The following is a 17019-nucleotide window of genomic DNA, read 5'->3' as shown; positions in this document are numbered from 1 at the left end:
GCATGTGTGAACCAAAATGACCATACCAAAGCAACCAGCACATGGAATAAAACCATTCTAAGACCATAGTTAAAAATAGAAAGCTTTCAAACAAAAAAGATTAAACCCAGATTTTCATTGCATTTCTTCCTGGGCAGGAAGGAGGGAGAGGAGAGAGGGGTGACTTAGTTGTGGCCCGAAGCAAATAAGCTAATAAGTCCTGGTATTTTTAATCAAGAAGGACAGTAGACAAGGACTCCCTCCCAGCTGCTTCCCATGGCATCATTTCATACCAAATTCTGAACACAAGCACACTTTCAACCTGAGTTTTGTTCTCAGCTCCATCCAGCTGGCTGAACAGCATAGCTCCATAAAAACAAACACCTCAGTTCCTGAAAAGACATTCTCCGCAGACATGCTGCTCCACCAGAACAGCAGCAGAACAGCAAACTCTCACGCTGCTAAGAGTTTACTCATTTAGCATGCTACTTACTGCTGGGGGCCTAGGCTTTGTACATGAACTTCGGCTTCCCTTTCAAAGGCAACGTTTCCTATCTCCAAACTGCAAGAAGGAGCCTGCAAACCTCAGGCAGAGCAGCCTACCAAAAAAGGTTACAAACCCGAACCTCCGGCAAGCCTTCAGACTGACTCACACGATGCCACAAACGCACACGCTGCTGACCCCTGCAGACACATCTCCATCATGCACCACCCCCCACTCCCCCCACGCAGCACACGCAGCGCACACACACACCCCCCTCGTACACACGCTCAGCACCCTGCACAGCTGGCACAACCCGAAGCACGCTTCCAGCAGTCCTAGCAGGTGAAACAAGGTCACCTCGCTGGATGCGCAGTCACACCAGCGGGCAGAGTCTTACGGGTGCAGACAGTGTAGCATTTTATGGTGCACAGCGACGTACATTGACTTGGGTACACAGTCTCAACATGCACAAAGCACTCAGCACGCACATCTCCCCCCTCGCAGATACAAACTGCCCTCCCAGGAGGACCACAGTGAGAACCACCTCTTAGCATAAGCCCTTAAGCCTACATGCAGCTGCCTCTCCCAGTGCAGCAAAGACACGCAACTCAGCCACGGCACACCCAGGAAAAAAACCCAGCCCAGCAACTGCACATGCAGAACCCTGCAAGTCACACCACACAGGTACGTGGGTGTGGAGATACATGAACACAGCAAGAGGAACACACAGGGAAGTGCATGTATCCATACAGAGACAGAAACTCTCTACAGACACAAACTAGCACATGTGGAAATATGTCTATATGTGCCCAGGGCATGCATGACATGCAGATGTATGCAGAAACAGATGTATGGACAGAATTGTAGAATGGTTGAGGTTGGATTGGAAGGGACCTTTAAAGGTCCTCTGGCACAACACCCCTTCAGTGAGCGGGGACATCTTTAACTAGATCAGGTTGCACCTGATGTTGCAATGTTTCCCAGGATGGGAATCATTTACCACCAGCTCTGGCTAACTGGAGAGGTCCTAGAGGACTGGAGGGTAGCAATTGTGACACCCATCTACAAGAAAGGTTGAACGGAGGATCTGGGAAACTACAGATCACAGAATCAACTAGGTTGGAAGAGACCTCCAAGATCATCAAGTCCAACTGATCACCTAACCCTAACTAATCGACTAGACCATGGCACAAAGTCATCCAGTCCTTTCTCAAACACCTCCAGGGACCTTGACCCCCCCACCACTCTGTCAGTCTAACCTCGTTACCAGAGAAGGTCATGGAGCAGATCATCTAAAGTACCACTATGCACCATATATGGGACAACCAGGCGATCAGGTCCAGTGAGCATGGGTTTTTAAAAGCCAGGTCCTGCTTGACAGACCTGATCTCCTTCTATGACAAGATGACCCACGTAGCAGATGAGGGAAAGGCTGTGGATGTTGTCTGGCTAGGCTTCCACAAAGCCTTTAACACTGTTTCTCATAGCATTCTTGTGGAAAAACTGTCTGCTCATGGGTGTATGCTCTGCTGGGTAAAACATTGACTGGACAACTGGCCCAGAGAGTGGTGGTCAATGGAGTTAAATCCAGCTGGTGGCCAGTCACAAGTGGTGTTCCTCAGGGCTCAGTATTGGGATCACTTCTGTTTGACATCTTTATCAACGATCTTGATGAGGAGATAGAGGGCACCCTCAATAAGTTTGAGTATGACACCAAGTTGGGTGTGAGTGTTAATCTCCTTGTAGGGAGGCTCTGCAGAGGGACTTGGATCTAGGCGCTGAGGTCAATAGCATGAGCTTCAACGCCAAGTACCAGGTCCTGCACTTGGGCCACAACAACCCCATGCAATGCTACAGGCTTGGAAAGCTGCCTGGCAGAAAGGGACCAGACCTGGAGTTGCTGGTGGATAGCTGGCCAAGAAGACCAATGGCATCCTGGCTTGTATTAGAGCAGCCAAGCAGGACCACAGAGAGGATCACTCCTCTGTGCTCTGCACTGGTGAGGCCACACCTCAAGTATTGTATTCAGTTTTGGACCCCTCACTACAAGACAGACATAGAGATGCTGAAGCAGGTCATGAGAAGAGCAGCTAAGCTGGTGAAGGGCCTAGAGAACCAGTCTTATGAGGGGTCACTGAAGGAACTCAGGCTGTTTAATCTGGAGAAAAGGAGGCTGAGAGGAGACCTTGCTCTCTGCAACTGCCTGCAGGGAGGTTGTCATGAAGTGGGTGTTGGTCCCTATTCCCAAGTAGTGATGGAGCAAGAGGGAATGGCCTCCAGGTGCACCAGGGGAAAGTTTATGTTGGACATTAGGAACAATTTTTTCACTGAAAGGGTTGTCAAATACTGGAGCAGGCTGTCCAGGGATGTGATTGAGTCACCATCCATGGATGTGTTTAAAAGATATGTAGAAGTGGTACCTGGGAATATGGCTTAGTGTGTAGTTGGTAGAGTAGGGTTAACAGTCGACTCGATGATTGTGAAGGTCTTTTCCAACCTAAATGATCTGATGGGTCATCCAGCAGCCCTCTGGGGACAGTGTTCGTCCCCACGGGGTGGCAGGTACACATGCACAAGCACCGTGCGCACACAGATACCCCGCCTGGCACACACGCAGCGGTGACAGCCACACGCAGGTGAGTCCAGGCGGCAGGGCACAGCCGCGGGCCGCTGCTCCGCCACACACAGGGGCGCAGCGGTGGCGCCGCGCAGCCGGCAACACGGGCGATGCGCGGGAGAGCGGCCGGCGCGCACTGAGGCCCAGGGCACAGGCCGGCACAGTCCAGCACACGGCAACGGGGCACGCCGGGGCAGACGGGGACGCGCACACGAGCACGCACACGCCTGTGCGCGCGCGCCTCCGCACGGGGCGGAGGCGGAGAGCAGGAGGAGGAAGAGGAAGAGGAGGTAGAGGAAAAGGAAACGGGGGAGGTAGGCCTGTCTTTGCCTTGCCGGTAGCCCAGGCTGGTCCCGCGGCTGCTGCGGCGGGCCGGGGCCGGTGGCTCGGCCGGCAGGTAAGAGCCTCCCGGCGCGAGGGGCGAGCAGACAGTCCAGGGCAGCCGCGGGAATCCCAGCGGCCTCTGGACAGCGGGGCCAGAGCCGCTGAAGCCCCAGGGCCTGCCTGCAGCGGCACACGGCCCTGCCCGGGTCAGACGGTCAGGCGCAGCTGACCTCCCCGCCAGGAACGCAGGGTCGCACAGCCCTTGTGCCCCGCGCCCCGCACCGGCCCGCGCATAGATTTGAAGTAGCGCGTTTACAGCCAGAGTTTTCACGGGACAGCGCAGGAACAGACACGGCAGCAGCTCCGTCAGGACGCAGGGCATCTCCCGTAACACCTGCACGTAGCTGTAGGCGTGAAGTACTCACAGGTGCAGCGAAACCCGTCTGCGGTGCCCGGTAGGCCTGGAGCCTGCGTGCTCCTCGAAACGCCCCACCGGCCATGTCAGTGCATGGTCTGTGGAAGGGATGGAAGTGCACAAAGCAAAACATTACAGCACCATGCACAGCTGGTCTATGAAAACGTTTTAAAAATAAGGACTTCTTGGCTAGTGTGTGGCTGCACTGATGACACAGAAAGATATTGGACTGCTGGCAGTGGGTGTTTAGTTGTAGGGCTGTTGCCACAGCCAAGAAAAAGCATTTCCCAGGGGCAGTGGTTCAGACTTGGACTTGGCAGAGGCAGGGTCTGAGGCAGGAGGGGTGGTAGGTAGCACTTACTAGTGGCTTTTAGACTTGGCTGTGAATATCCTGGTGTTTCTCTCCTGTGCCCTGTGGCTAGCTGAGTTCATAGTCCTGCTGTGGCACACAGCCTTGCCCTGTTTATAAGCTGACACGTACCACCTTGAAGCAGCTTATATTGGCTTTGTCCCTATCTGAAATTTGTCCCAAGCTCCAAACTCTCTCTGTTGTCAGACTGCATTTATTCACAAGGTCATTTTGCTTCCTGAGCCAACACTGCTCAGAATTTTGAACAGTTCCTTATCCTTGCTGATTGTTTGCACCTTCTCCATGTATATGTATGCACATAGATAGGTGCTTACACAGTCTCATATATATATATATGTACACATGTATGCATGTGTATGTTTATAGATTGGAGCCACAAGCCTTCCTAGGCAAAAGAAGACATGCTCTTTCCAACTCCTCTGCTACGACCTGGGTTTGGTTTCATGTATTATCCTTGGCTTTCCCTGTACTTGTTGCCTTTTAAACATGGAATACTACAACTGCAGATAATTCTCCACAGTTTGCTTTTTATTTCTACATCTTTTTAGCTGTTAAAACATAGTTGATATCTGAAGTTTTGAACAAAACGCAAATAATGGTTAGGGGGATTCCATGAACCATGAAAGAAATGTCCCAAAGATCAGTTTCATTAAGTCTTCAAGCACTGGTGCCTTTTGAAATACATAGCTTTATGAGTACTAAGCCAGGATAGATGCGTGTAAGAGTTTATTTAAATTTTAACTTCCAAGTGAGGATCTTGGGCATATGAATCAGTTGCTTATTTTCCAGTCCATGTATTACAGGCAAGTCTTACCTTTGTCTCTGTTTTTCTTCCCCCCCACCCCAAGCTTTTCTCATCATTCAAGAAAAATATCATTATCAGTGTTTTCATTGGATGGTTCTGGTGAAGTGGTACTTAGATGCATGCTTTCTGTATGTAAGAAATCTAAATAGTTTTGATAACTGGAGAAAATCAGATCACTAAAAATAGGAATGTGTTGCTGTACATTCAATATTTGTCGAAAAACTGGGCAAATCAATGGATGCTTTAAATATCTGATAGTTTGAGATTAAGGCACTGCTTTCACTTTGAAGCATGTCTGAATCAGTAGACCTTGAGCTTAAAAGACAGTGATGACACTTTTATTAAGGTTACTAAAATAGTATTGGTGTTTAATCCATACAGGGCCAACCAAGCAACTACCTGGATTACTGCCACAAAATGGCATTTGGAAAACTGAGAAACTATACAGTTTGGGGCCAGTGCTATGAAAAGCAAATTGTATGCTAGCTCTGGGAGACTTTCCAACTCTGGGATAATCCCTATTTGCAAGTGTAGTAATGGTTACTTTGTTATGTTTTAATGCCAAGGTGAAATCTTTGCACAGCAGTGCACAGCCTCTGTACGGTCAAGGCTTTGAAACTCCAAAACCTTACAGAACATAAGAATGTGTCAGGCTGTAGACTTTGGGATGGCTGCTGATGGATGTTGCACAAACCACCACTTCATTGACAATGTGATTAGGATGGCTCTGAATTAGCATGGTTTAAAGAAAACTTTCCAAAGAAGAGTATCAGAACCAGGAAGAAACTCCTAGCCTTAGATACTTCATTTTAAAAAAATCTGGACTAAAATTACAAGTGTCACATGTTTTTTTATTTAACAGCAAATTCTGTCTCCTAGCCATTGGCTAATCTCTGTATACACACACCCCCACCCCCCCCCCAAAAAAAAGCTTTTTAAGAGTAGATCTTCTCATGAGGAGAAATGAACTAAAAATGCTGTATTCTTTAAAGGAGTTGAGGGTCGGATCTTAAAATACTGAAGGCAGCATAAAGTCTGTATAAATTTTGTTTCTGTGGCAAATGTCCTGTGTAAAAGCCTTCTTGTTACCATTATACAGAATGGGCAACTGACAGGAACCCCACACATCTTGCAGAAAGAGTGGTTTTAAGGACTAGGGCTTACTGAACTGATGGAGCAGTTCCAGAGGAGGGCCACAAAAATGATCAGGGGGTTGGAGCACCTCTGCTACTAAGACAGGCTGAGGGAGCTGGGGTTGTTCAGCCTGGAGAAGAGAAGGCTCCAGGGAGACCTAATAGTGTCCTTCCAGTACCTGAAGGGAGCTTACAGGAAGGATGGAGAGAGACTGTTTACAAAGGCCTGAAGCAATAGGATGAGAGGCACTGGCTTCAAACTAGAGAAGAGTAGATTTAGACTGGATGTTAGGAACAAGGTCTTTAACCATGAGGACAATGGAACACTGGAACAGGTTGCCTGGGGAGGTGGATGGGGCACTATCCCTGGATATTCAAGGTCAGGCTCAACAGGGCTCTGAGGAACCTGATCTAGTTAAGGATGTCCCTGCTTACTGCAGAGGGGGTTGGACTAGATGACTTTTGGAGGTCCCCTCCAACCCAGACCATTCTTTCTAATATAACTAGAAGAACCTAACTAATGGGGGTAACTTGTATTTTTTTCTTTTCTGCCTCCTCAGAATGACTGCCATTGGCATGATGAAACTTTTATGTCACACAACCAGAAATGAGAACAGGTGTGCAAAAAGGTTCTTTGGTACTCTTCTAACACAAACATCACAAAAGAGGGTCTTTTCTCCATTCTGGGTGGTGTTACCTGACCCTACAAAATCAGCTGTGTTTGGACTTACACAACCATTTTGTACAGCTGAAAAATCTCAAACAGCACCAAAAAGCAAAGCACAATTTGGAAGCGTTGGGCGAAGAATTCCCTATCGGATTTTGCATGTTATCAACCAGGATGGAGAGAGCTTAGGACATATGCACCGAGCAGAGGCACTCCAACTTATGGATCAGCATAACCTGAAACTAGTTCTTCTTCGTGAGAATGAAGACCCTCCTGTATACAGACTCATGACTGGGCAGCAGATTCATGAAGAACAGCTTAGACGTGCAGAGAAGAAAAAAGCAAGTCCAAAACCAGGTATGTATATTATTGACACTACAACCCTGAGCACTTTGCTGCATTAAAAGCAGTTTCAGCAGATGAAATCCTCTTACTTGCATTTGTGTAAATCCAAAGCAATATGACTGCAGTCCACGCTATTAAGGATTTGCAGTGGTGAAAATAAAATTTTGGATTAGTTTAGTCTTCCACAGCGAAGCCTTCTACTGCCTTCTCAGGATTTACTATTTTGGCATCTGCTGTTCTTTGGGTTTTGGGTTTTTTTTTTTAAATCTGTTTTTATTTAAGAGACTAACTAGACTATGGTTCCAAAAGACTCACTGAATTTCTGTTCTTTTCATAAGACATGAAATAACAGCCAGTTTTTACAAACTGAGCACCAAATATAGCAGTATTATTACATAACTTTGTCAACAGTAGTCAAGAAACATTCTCCTCCTAGCTTGCTGCTAAGAAAAAGTCTGTAGCCCTTTCTTGTACAGAATAAGAGAACAGCTTTTTCAGTATTGAACACTTTTTAGAGTTGTTTCTTAAGTCAGCCTGCTCCAGCAGTTTAAGAAACTGAGTTTGGCAAAGAAGTTTGAGAAAAGGCATCTGACCTTGGATCTTTTTATCTTCAGACTATTAAGGTATCTGTGCTTTAGGGAGGGTTCTGGTTTTAGAGGAGAGCAGTGGCAGGAAATCACTGGCAGTGATTTTTTTTTTCTGTTCAAGACATTACAAAAAGATTAGTTAAATGGTAAATAATTTAGAGAATCTGTAAGAAGGAAGAAGACCACAAATTGTTCAAATACATGCCAGGGCATCACACCTGCAGGTAAATAGCACATCTCTTCATTTAAGAAAACAGGCTCAAGATGAGGAGCTATGTATCTTCCAGACTTTCACATTCAGTTATACTGTGGGCAAAATGTAGGAGTTCTGCACTCTGAATCTTTAACTCCAGATCCAATGCTTATCTGTTTATTAGACCTGCATTGTAGTATGAACAAAACTGTAAAATAAAAATACTTTTAAGCCTTCTTTAAGCCTTCTGATCCTGAAGAGACTTCTCTCTGTGCCTCAAATATGCCCTCAGTCTCCCAAGCGAGTCTGAGATACAAAGTAGCCACCCTGTGAGTGGTGCATGCTTAGACAATGAGATTGGGATGCTCTGTGTGTGAGAAAGTAGCATGGGAGAAGGAACTTAAACAGACAAAGCACTAAAAACTGTTGAAATACAGCAACTAATACAGGTTTGCCAGGTATTAACACAATTTTAGTTCTTTTTTTAAACAGAGGTGGTCCAGAAGGAGTTATCCCTTTCTTCAGCTATTGCCAAGAACGACTTAGAGACCAAGACTAAACAGATAGCACAGTGGATTGAAAAGAAATACCATGTTAAAGTTACCATCCGGCAAGCAAAATATAGCAACACAGACATGGTAAGTGGACTTCTGAAAGCTGGAGCAGTCAATTTCATCAACAGCTATACTTGTATTAATTTTCCCTATTCAATACTGCTTTAATACGTCATGTATTGACAAAACAAGGTCTAGGGCTCATGAAAGTAATGGTTACCCCACCTTAAACTGCAACTGTCATCCACTGCAGTTTTAGAAAAGTAGTCTCATGGAGACAATTCAAACACCATGCTTTCTTAAGAATGCAGTTATAATACTGGCTTTGACAGCAGAGTCAAAGTAGCTCCTACTCTTTTGCAGCACCACCTTATTAACAGGGCTGGCACAATTCTCCTGTCTCCTGCCTTAAGCCAGTTTAACAACAGGGTTTTAAAAAAAAGATCTGCTGTTATTTTGGTTAGGTTATTTCGGTGGTCTAACTGTGCTTCTTAAGATGAGTCTGTGCAACTGTGGCTAAGGTTAGTTGTTCATTGCTGAGTGAAAATCTACTGGAATGATGTTCCAAGATTGGCGAAGTAAGCATCTATAAATCTCAGAGAACTGGTAGCAACTTATTCACTAGTAAAATTGCTGGGCCTTGAGACTTGTCTTCACTGTCATTTGCAATGTGTGTAGTGAATGAAGTTTCCCTGATGATTCTCTCTACTAAAATGCTGGGAAAAAATGTGATTCCACTTCATCTAAAAGGAACAAAACTTTTTCATAGATTTTGAATTCACAGGGAATGGGTAACAAGAGGAAGAACTGGTTATGAGAGGGTGCAGAACATTTCATGATACAGTCCAGATTCAGATTGTCCTTAAATTTAAAAGCATAGTTCAGCTTGTGATATGAATGGACTGTATCACCCAGTTCAACACTACCATGTTCTGCTAACCTTAGAACAGTAAGCAAAGAAGAAAGATCCATTAGTCTGCCCAGAGGAGAGTGGAGAGTCAGATGCCAGTCCACTTTGCTTTTAATAGCAAAACAGGATGAGTGAAGAATTCAGTCTATGTGTTAGGAAACGGCTCCATCTCTGGTGATTTTCCTAATCCTGCTGGCCATGAGTAATGAACAAATGGTTAGGAAAGGACAAGCTGAACTGCACAAACCAGGACTAGCAGCTAGCTCATTTCAGTTAATACCTAAACCGCAAGCAGAAGGGAGTGTTACTAAAGAACAGCCTGAAATATTGTTCTACCTGTGTTTGAGTATTTAGTCCTATTTTTCTCCTTCTTTTTTAGTTCCTGCTTTTTGATCAAATTTTAGAAACGGTGTCTGAGAAAGCCACTTACCTTTCCAAGCCAAAAGTTACTAGAGAAGGAGTAAGTACCTGTATTTTGAGACACATGTCTGAAAAAGAGTTGAAAGCATACCAGAAGGATAAACAGAAAAACATTACAGAAGAGAAGAATACGAGTGAAGATCTGAAGTCAAATGATTTGCATCAGTGACTTGGGAGAGGTGTAAACAATATTATTTTCTTGTTAAAAAAAAAAAAAACAACAAAACACCAACAAACAAAAATCCCCAAATAAAACCAAACCCACAACATTATAAACTTAAAGTTATTGCTGAGCTTTGCACTGGTCATTCCAAGAAGCATGTTGTCTCAGTTAGCCTTTACTGCAGAGTCAGAATTTCAACAGTTGGTATTTCACTTTCCCTGGGCTTATCCATTGTCTTGTTTTCTGTCACAACTGCATCCTTTCCTGGCTGCTTTTTAGGAGGAATGTAGCCACTCAGACGGGATGCTAAGCTCCTCTTAGGACGAGAACGTTTTGCCTGGTAGAAATAAATTCAGAATTAGCAACTTAACATACCTAGAATGGAGCAAAGATTACTGATGTGGTGGGGGAAGAAGAAATGAATGAATAGACCAGCACTGCATTATCAAAAGGAGCTTCAGAAATTAAGAATCCCCTAAATGAAGTAGATAGCCAGCCTGGTTTCCTGCTTGAAGTCATATTCTAAAACATGTAATGCTGACTCTCCTCTGAAGTGACAGGGTATGGCTGAAAGGACTTTTTTCCAAAACTGTAACTTACCTTCAAGTTCAGCTTTCTCTTTTCAGGATCATGTATAACTGCGTGCCTCGCTAGGCTCTGCTGCAGTTAAAAACAGCAGGGGATAAAAAAAAAAATAAAGTGAGGTTTATTGTTTCAGATCATATGATTCAGATTGGAACTGTGTAAAAAATACATACCTTCATTGCAAACACTTTCCCACAGCCTGGGTAATCACAAGAGAATGGTTTTTTCTCCTCATGAAAAGATAGGATGTGGCTTTGAAGGTTAAATGCAGTTGTGTAAGTTCTCTCACATCCTTCTCTTGGGCACCGCCAGACTTCCCTCTCCACAGCATGTGTTTTTTGATGCTGCTTGAGGTAATCTTTCCTTTTAAAAGTTTTGTTGCACTCACTGCAAACAAGCTCTATGTGGGAGAGAGACAGAGTGAGTATTAATTAACAGCTTCTAGCAGGACCTCAGAATAAAACCTTAGTAGTCCTTGAGAACAACGCTGAAGTCCATATAAAATGTAAGGAACTCAACAGACTGGAAGAGAATACTGCCGAATGAATTATCCAGATTCAAAATCCTACATTACACATTATTCTCATTGACTGGGTCACAAAGCAAAGTTAGTATATTGAGCAGCATCTTCATCAGTCTAGCCACTGGCAACCATTACGTACCCATAAAGCATTAGTAAACAAGTTTGCCTAGACACAATGACAAGTTAATCAGATGAGTTCGTAACGATACCTCTTCAAATTCACAGTATTTGTATCAAAAGTTAAGTTCTGTTTACTAAAACATTTGGGAGTTTACCTGTATGACTTTCTTTATTATGCTTCAGAAGCTCTGTCCAGGTTTTTCCGATATATGAGCAGTTTTCTTTCTTGCACGCGTAGCCTGTTGGACAGGGTAGATGTTTACAATTACAAAGGTTCTGAGAGACACAGTCCCATGTTACAAGGGGGAACTCCACTTGTAGTGTTTGAAAATTAAAGGCCAGCATTCCTTTTCTCCTCCCACACTTCACAATGTTGGGTCAAGAGGTAAAGAACACAAATTAGAACAGCAGCAAATCCTAACAGGTTAATGAAAGGAACCTCATATCACTGACACAAGTTGTTTAGAGAGGCTGTGGAATCCCTACCCCTGAAAACGTTCAAAACTTGACTGGACACAGCCCTCAGCAGCGTGATCTAACTGACCCCACCTTGAGCAGGGAGTTGAACCAGATGGACTCCAGCAGCCCTTTCAAACCTAAATGACCTAAACCCTCTCTGCTTGCTTCAGTAAAGCTACTTCCTCATCAGTCATACATTTTCACTCAAATAGATGAGAATAACTGTAAAATACATTATTTCTATATAAAATTTGTAGTACCTTTAAGAAAAAAAAAAAATAACCATACAGTAATATCCCAGAGTCTAAAGAGACTCTACCATTCTATCAAGCAGACAGAATGTTTTTTAAGTGAACCACAGAAAGTCTGTACTATTTAAATGCCAGGATTGTTAAATTCGAACAACTATGAACAAGTCCTTGCCTTAAGAAAGGGATGCAGTATGAATCACAGCTCTTTGGATACTATTCCTAGTCCCTTGGGTTTGTTTGTTCTAGCACAGGAAAGCAGGTTAGCTGTCAATAGTGCTGAAAGAATGGATAGGAGCATAGTGGGATTAAGGTCAAGCATGCAGGACCACCACATGATTCCACTTGTGTATCTTTCACATAGGTACATTAACAACTTTAAAAATGCAAGCCTACATGGTTTTGCTAGGGAGCCACAGGAAATTTGTGGCAGAAATGGCAATTGATCCTTGCCCTCTGGAGGTCTAGCCCATCTCCAGAAGATGGGACTACTAACAAACACAATATGAGAAGAAATGGCTGAAGGAATCCTGAGTTCTCTTCTGCTTGCCACAAGTATGTTTAACTGAACACCATGCCTTAAAAGCATAACCCTAGTCAAAAGAGGCATTCTTGTTTTGTCTGTTGGGATAACTAGGCCCAGAATATTTTCACGCCCATCATGCAACCCTGCATACTCTCTATACTCAAAGTCCTTTTTTCATTTGCTAACACATAACTGAAGTGAGAAGAAAAATGATATTACCTTCATGTATTTTCTCATGCCGCTTTAGTCGACTTGGAGTAGAGAAGTACTTTCCACATCCTTCATTACTACATCTAGGTAAAAAATACACAAATTAAACTTAGAATTATAGATGACAGAACTTCTTTCACTGCATTTGCATATTTTTTTAAGTCAAGAGCAACTCAGCAGCTGAAATAATCCAAGTTTCCCCTTGCCTACAGATCTGTCAGCCCCACCTCCCAGCTTGTAGAAGTAAATTCCGTAATATGTTTCTAATAGAGGACTCTAAAACTACAGTATGATTTCCATGTATACAGCAAGTTAAGCTTTAGCTAAAGAACCAAGCCTTACACCATCCCTACAGAGTAGGATCCCCAAACATAAAAGAAAGTGGAGGGTTTCACTGGCTTGTACAGATCTATCAGAGCAGCAACAAAGTACTGACAGAATTTTTGTGCCTGTCACCCAGCCAAACTACTGCACTTAGTTAATTGGAAAACTCCTGTAAAGTATGTTCCACCTGCAAGGAAGAGGAGACTAAACTTTGCTTCCATCAGATATATATTAATGTGTCATGTAAGTAATACAACCTGCAATGAGTGCACAGCTGTTCAGATTGGTGTCCAAGTTACTACTATGGTGTCCATATTACTACTGACATCAGTGCTAGCTAAGTCACTCCTTTTTCCTGGAAACCAGAGGTAGCTGCATTTTTCATTACCATGCAAGCTCTTATGCTTGTATTCCAGACCATGTGAACTAAAAATTGGTGGGGTTTTGTTTCTTTTCCTGTGAACTCATAATAAACCCTAAGAAAATGTCTGTAAGTTCATAAATGCTGAAGTTCACAGCACCAGGACTGTTGCTTAAAACAGACTATTAAGCAGAATACAAGAAATAGACTTGCAGACATGACTACAAATTAGTTCAACTTTTTATTAATGCCACATCAATGAAAATCTCAAGAAAAGGCACCTGTTGTCAGACACTGTGGTTAAATGGAATCGTTAAAAGTTCATTATTAAAATTAGCCACCTACCTGAAGGGAGGTTCTTTGGTGTGATGACACTGATGAACTTTAAGTTGTTGATGTTTCCTGAAAGACTCGTTACAGCCTTCAAAGTCACACTATTTAGGAAATTAAGTTATTATTAGAGGACAAATAATGACAGCTCAGTCCACATGTGTTTGCTGAGATCCTAATAACAGTACTGAAACTCACACAAGTATTGCATAATAACAAGCTGATGTATTTCACACAAAAAGGAGCTTGTTTAGCCTCCACTACTATCAAAAGTAATTACTCACCACATACTGCTTTTGCTGATTTCCATGCTTTCGCTCAGTGTGTTTCTTTAAGTTTGATTTTGTTCCAAATTTCTGATTGCATCCATCAGCTGTGCACCTGCAAATGAACTGCAATTTTATTACCACTTTCAAACAATTATTTGTTTCATAGGCAGATACCGAAATCACTGAACAAGAGGCATACATGAAGAATAGCTGAAACTCACAATAAGGCAAATATAAAAATTTGCCTTAAAGACATGAAAATCCAGAGGCCAAGTTACAAACAAAAGCCACAGGAAAACATATCAGAAGAGATTTTTAATAAAAGACATAGGAATTCCTGGCTCCTAATCCATGACATGAAACTATTGAGGGCTTACTAATAGAGAACAGCCCTTCATTCTTTTGATTCTGTATTCTAGGGAGAGATCTGACCATTCCTTTAAGCATCTATTATGGATCACTGCCAGGTGGGAGGTTTCAGATCGAGTAGATTCCCCACATCTCACCGTGTGTGCAGTTACAGTATTATGCAAATATACCAAAGCTAGGCATGTATGCTTTGTACCACATGCACACCACTGCCAACTCCCCTTCATTCCTATATGGACAAGTGTAATGCACTTTCAGAAGCAGGGAATTTGGTCTTACTCGAAGGGTTTTTCCCCAGTATGTGTAAGAAGGTGTCGAACACGGTGGAAATCCCTCGTGAAACCTTTACCACAGCCTTCATAATCGCAAACATACGGCCTCTGAAACAGAAAAGTGAAAGGTTTGTTCGGAGACAACCACAGCTCAGGGAACTCGGCTGCTTCCAGGAGGCTGCTTTTTGCTGGATGACCCGGTAACCGTACTTCAGACATAACCCACGCAGGCCCCCAGGCCGTTCTGGGCACCCGAACCTGGCTGCCTGACGTAACCACCTCGAGGTGGGACAGGCCCCGAGCCGCACAGGCCAGTACTCCCCGGCTACCGACGCGGAGGCCCGAGCGGGAGCCCAGCGTGGCTGCTCCCTGAGCCCCCAGCCGCGCTGCCGGCGGCCCGACTCACCTCGCCCGTGTGCCGGCAGAGGTGCGCGTCGAGCCTCCAGGCCTTGTTGAAGCTGGCATCGCAATCGGGGAAAGAGCAGATGAACGGGCGGACCGGGAGCGCGCTCCCGCCACTGCCCTCCTGCGCGCTCCCCTCCGCCTGCTCCCCGGCCATGTGGAAAGGCAGGAAACCAGTTCCTAGCGGGAACTGGCCCCTACCGCCTCCCGTCCCAGCGCCGGCTGGGGACGTAGGGGCGGGCGCATGCGCGTTTGGGCGGAGGGAAGGCTGGGAGCGAGCGGGAGCTGGCTGTCGGGCAGGGGCTGCTGCTGAACCTTCAGCGTGGCGGGGCAGTGGTGGTGTGACTGAAGTGCCGTCCGCCGCAGCGCTGTGAGGGACGTTCAGAGCCGTGAGGGCCTCCTCACCCGACAGCTTGACCCCCAAAGCAGCCCAAATCCACGGTCCCTTCCCTGTTACCTCCTGCGCCAGTCAGGACCCACATATTGCAGCCTGGCGTGGAGCCATCTCCCTTAGAAAGAGAGACACGATTATGAAAAGATCAAAAATTTTCGGTCCTTCCACAGAGTAGCTCTGCTGTGGTTTCATAAAAGCATAGAATCATTTTACTTGAAAGTGACCTTTCACATCAGATTTAGACTAGATACTGGGAAGACATTCTTTACAGTAAAGGTGGTAAGACACTGGAACAGGTTGCCCAGGGAGGCCGTGGGTGTCCCCTCCCTGGAGGTGTTCAAGGCGAGGTTGGATGGGGCCTTGAGCAGCCTGGTCTAGTCGAATGTGGCATTGCCAATGCCAAGGGGGTTGGAACTAGGTGATTTTTAATGTCCTTTCCAACCCAAATGGTTCTATGAATCTGTGAATTAACAAGTCAAACTGTTAACACTACCAGGAAACCACTAAATCATGTCCCTTGCAGCCACATCTACATGCGTTTTAAATACCTTCAGGAATGGTGACCACCATTTCTTTGGGCCATGTATTCCACTGCTTTTACAACCCCTTCTGGAAAAGAAATTTTTCCTAATGTCCAGCCTAAACCTTCCCCAGTGCAACTTGAGGCCATTTCTTCTTGTCCTATCACTTGTTACTGGGGAAAAGAGACCAACAACCACCTCAGTATAACATCGTTTCAGGTAATTGTAGAGAGTGAGGTCTCCTGTTAACCTCGTTTTCTCCGGACTAAATGACCCCAGTTTCCTTAAGCCACTCCTTGTAAGGCTTGTGATTAGAAAGGCTCTTGTGCTTTTAGGGGCATAAGAGCTTTGCTGCCTCCCCAAGAAGCACTGTATGGATTTTGCAGGTGCTAGATCCTGCAGCAAGATCTTGCCAAGCAGTTCTGGTTTGAGTCTCTGCCCTCGCATGGGAAAGAATGGGTCTGTGTGATGGTGGTTAGATTGAGACATCAGCCTGTGTTGTACGCTTCCTAGCACTTTCCTGGCATTTGTAGCTCAGAAAAAGGTGTCTGCTGTCCAGGATCCCAAGGCAGTAGAGGTCTGTCATCCTAGCATGCGGTCTTGCTGTCTGAGGAATCACCTAGAGGTAGGGGACATGCTGAAGGGCTCTAATACCTTGCACAGCAACTTCCTTGTACCTGACTTGCTTTGCTGAGATATCATAGAAGCGTAGGGTTGGAAAACACCTTTAAGATCATCAAGCTCAGCCATTAACCTGACACTGCCACGTCCACCACTAAGCCATGTCCCTTGGTGCCACATCTACAAATTTTTTAAATACCTCTGAGGATGGTGACTCCACCACTTTTCTACGCAGCCTGTTCCGATGTTTGACAAGTCTTTGGGTGAAGAGGTTTTCCCTATGTCCAATCTAAACTTCCCCTAGTGCAATTTGAGGCCATTTCCTCTTGTCTTATCACTTGTTACTTGGGAGAAGAGACTACAGCTTCCTTTCAGGTAGTTGTAGATAGTGATAAGGCCTCCCCTTAGCTTTCTTTTCTCCAGACTAAACAATCACAGTTCTCTTAGCCCCTATTTCTAAGACTTGTGCTCTAGGCTTCTCACCAGCTTCCTTGCCCTCCTTTGGACCCACAACATGCT

The 17019-nt window shown here is 44.8% G+C and overlaps 2 protein-coding genes across 2 annotated transcripts; one reads left to right on the top strand and one right to left on the bottom strand.

The window, feature by feature from the left end:
* The first annotated feature begins 3795 nt into the window (after window positions 1–3795).
* MTIF3 (mitochondrial translational initiation factor 3) lies at window positions 3796–9977 on the top strand. Its single transcript, XM_054382437.1, has 4 exons — window positions 3796–3859; window positions 6688–7151; window positions 8412–8557; window positions 9763–9977. Exons 2-4 carry the CDS (start codon window positions 6689–6691, stop codon window positions 9970–9972), a joined length of 819 nt encoding a protein of 272 aa, XP_054238412.1. The 5' UTR covers window positions 3796–3859; window position 6688; the 3' UTR covers window positions 9973–9977.
* A 43-nt stretch (window positions 9978–10020) lies between these two features.
* GTF3A (general transcription factor IIIA) lies at window positions 10021–15121 on the bottom strand. Its single transcript, XM_054382425.1, has 9 exons — window positions 14969–15121; window positions 14570–14670; window positions 13937–14033; window positions 13668–13756; window positions 12647–12720; window positions 11350–11433; window positions 10725–10951; window positions 10567–10626; window positions 10021–10303 (listed from the first exon to the last, which is right to left on the bottom strand). The coding sequence occupies exons 1-9, from the start codon at window positions 15119–15121 to the stop codon at window positions 10142–10144; spliced, it is 1047 nt and encodes a 348-aa protein (XP_054238400.1). The 3' UTR covers window positions 10021–10141.
* Window positions 15122–17019: the final 1898 nt, after the last annotated feature.

Source organism: Indicator indicator, chromosome 1, assembly GCF_027791375.1.
Source record: "Indicator indicator isolate 239-I01 chromosome 1, UM_Iind_1.1, whole genome shotgun sequence".
NCBI classification, from domain to species: Eukaryota; Metazoa; Chordata; class Aves; order Piciformes; family Indicatoridae; genus Indicator; species Indicator indicator.
Note: the sequence above shows the minus strand (reverse complement) of the source record. Positions and strands in the feature narration are given on the sequence as shown.

What these genes read in the sequence shown, in the direction of transcription:
- GTF3A (XM_054382425.1), bottom strand. Translation starts at nt 15,121, where the DNA reads ATGGCCGGGGAGCAGGCGGAGGGGAGCGCGCAGGAGGGCAGTGGCGGG. An exon ending in ACTGGGGAAAAACCCTTCGA is followed by an intron (nt 14,034 to 14,569) that starts GTAAGACCAAAT and finishes GTTCATTTGCAG; the next exon opens with GTGCACAGCTGATGGATGCA. An exon ending in GGAAAGTGTTTGCAATGAAG is followed by an intron (nt 10,627 to 10,724) that starts GTATGTATTTTT and finishes TTTTAACTGCAG; the next exon opens with CAGAGCCTAGCGAGGCACGC.
- MTIF3 (XM_054382437.1), top strand. Translation starts at nt 6,689, where the DNA reads ATGACTGCCATTGGCATGATGAAACTTTTATGTCACACAACCAGAAAT. An exon ending in AAAAGCAAGTCCAAAACCAG is followed by an intron (nt 7,152 to 8,411) that starts GTATGTATATTA and finishes TTTTTTAAACAG; the next exon opens with AGGTGGTCCAGAAGGAGTTA. An exon ending in AATATAGCAACACAGACATG is followed by an intron (nt 8,558 to 9,762) that starts GTAAGTGGACTT and finishes CTTCTTTTTTAG; the next exon opens with TTCCTGCTTTTTGATCAAAT.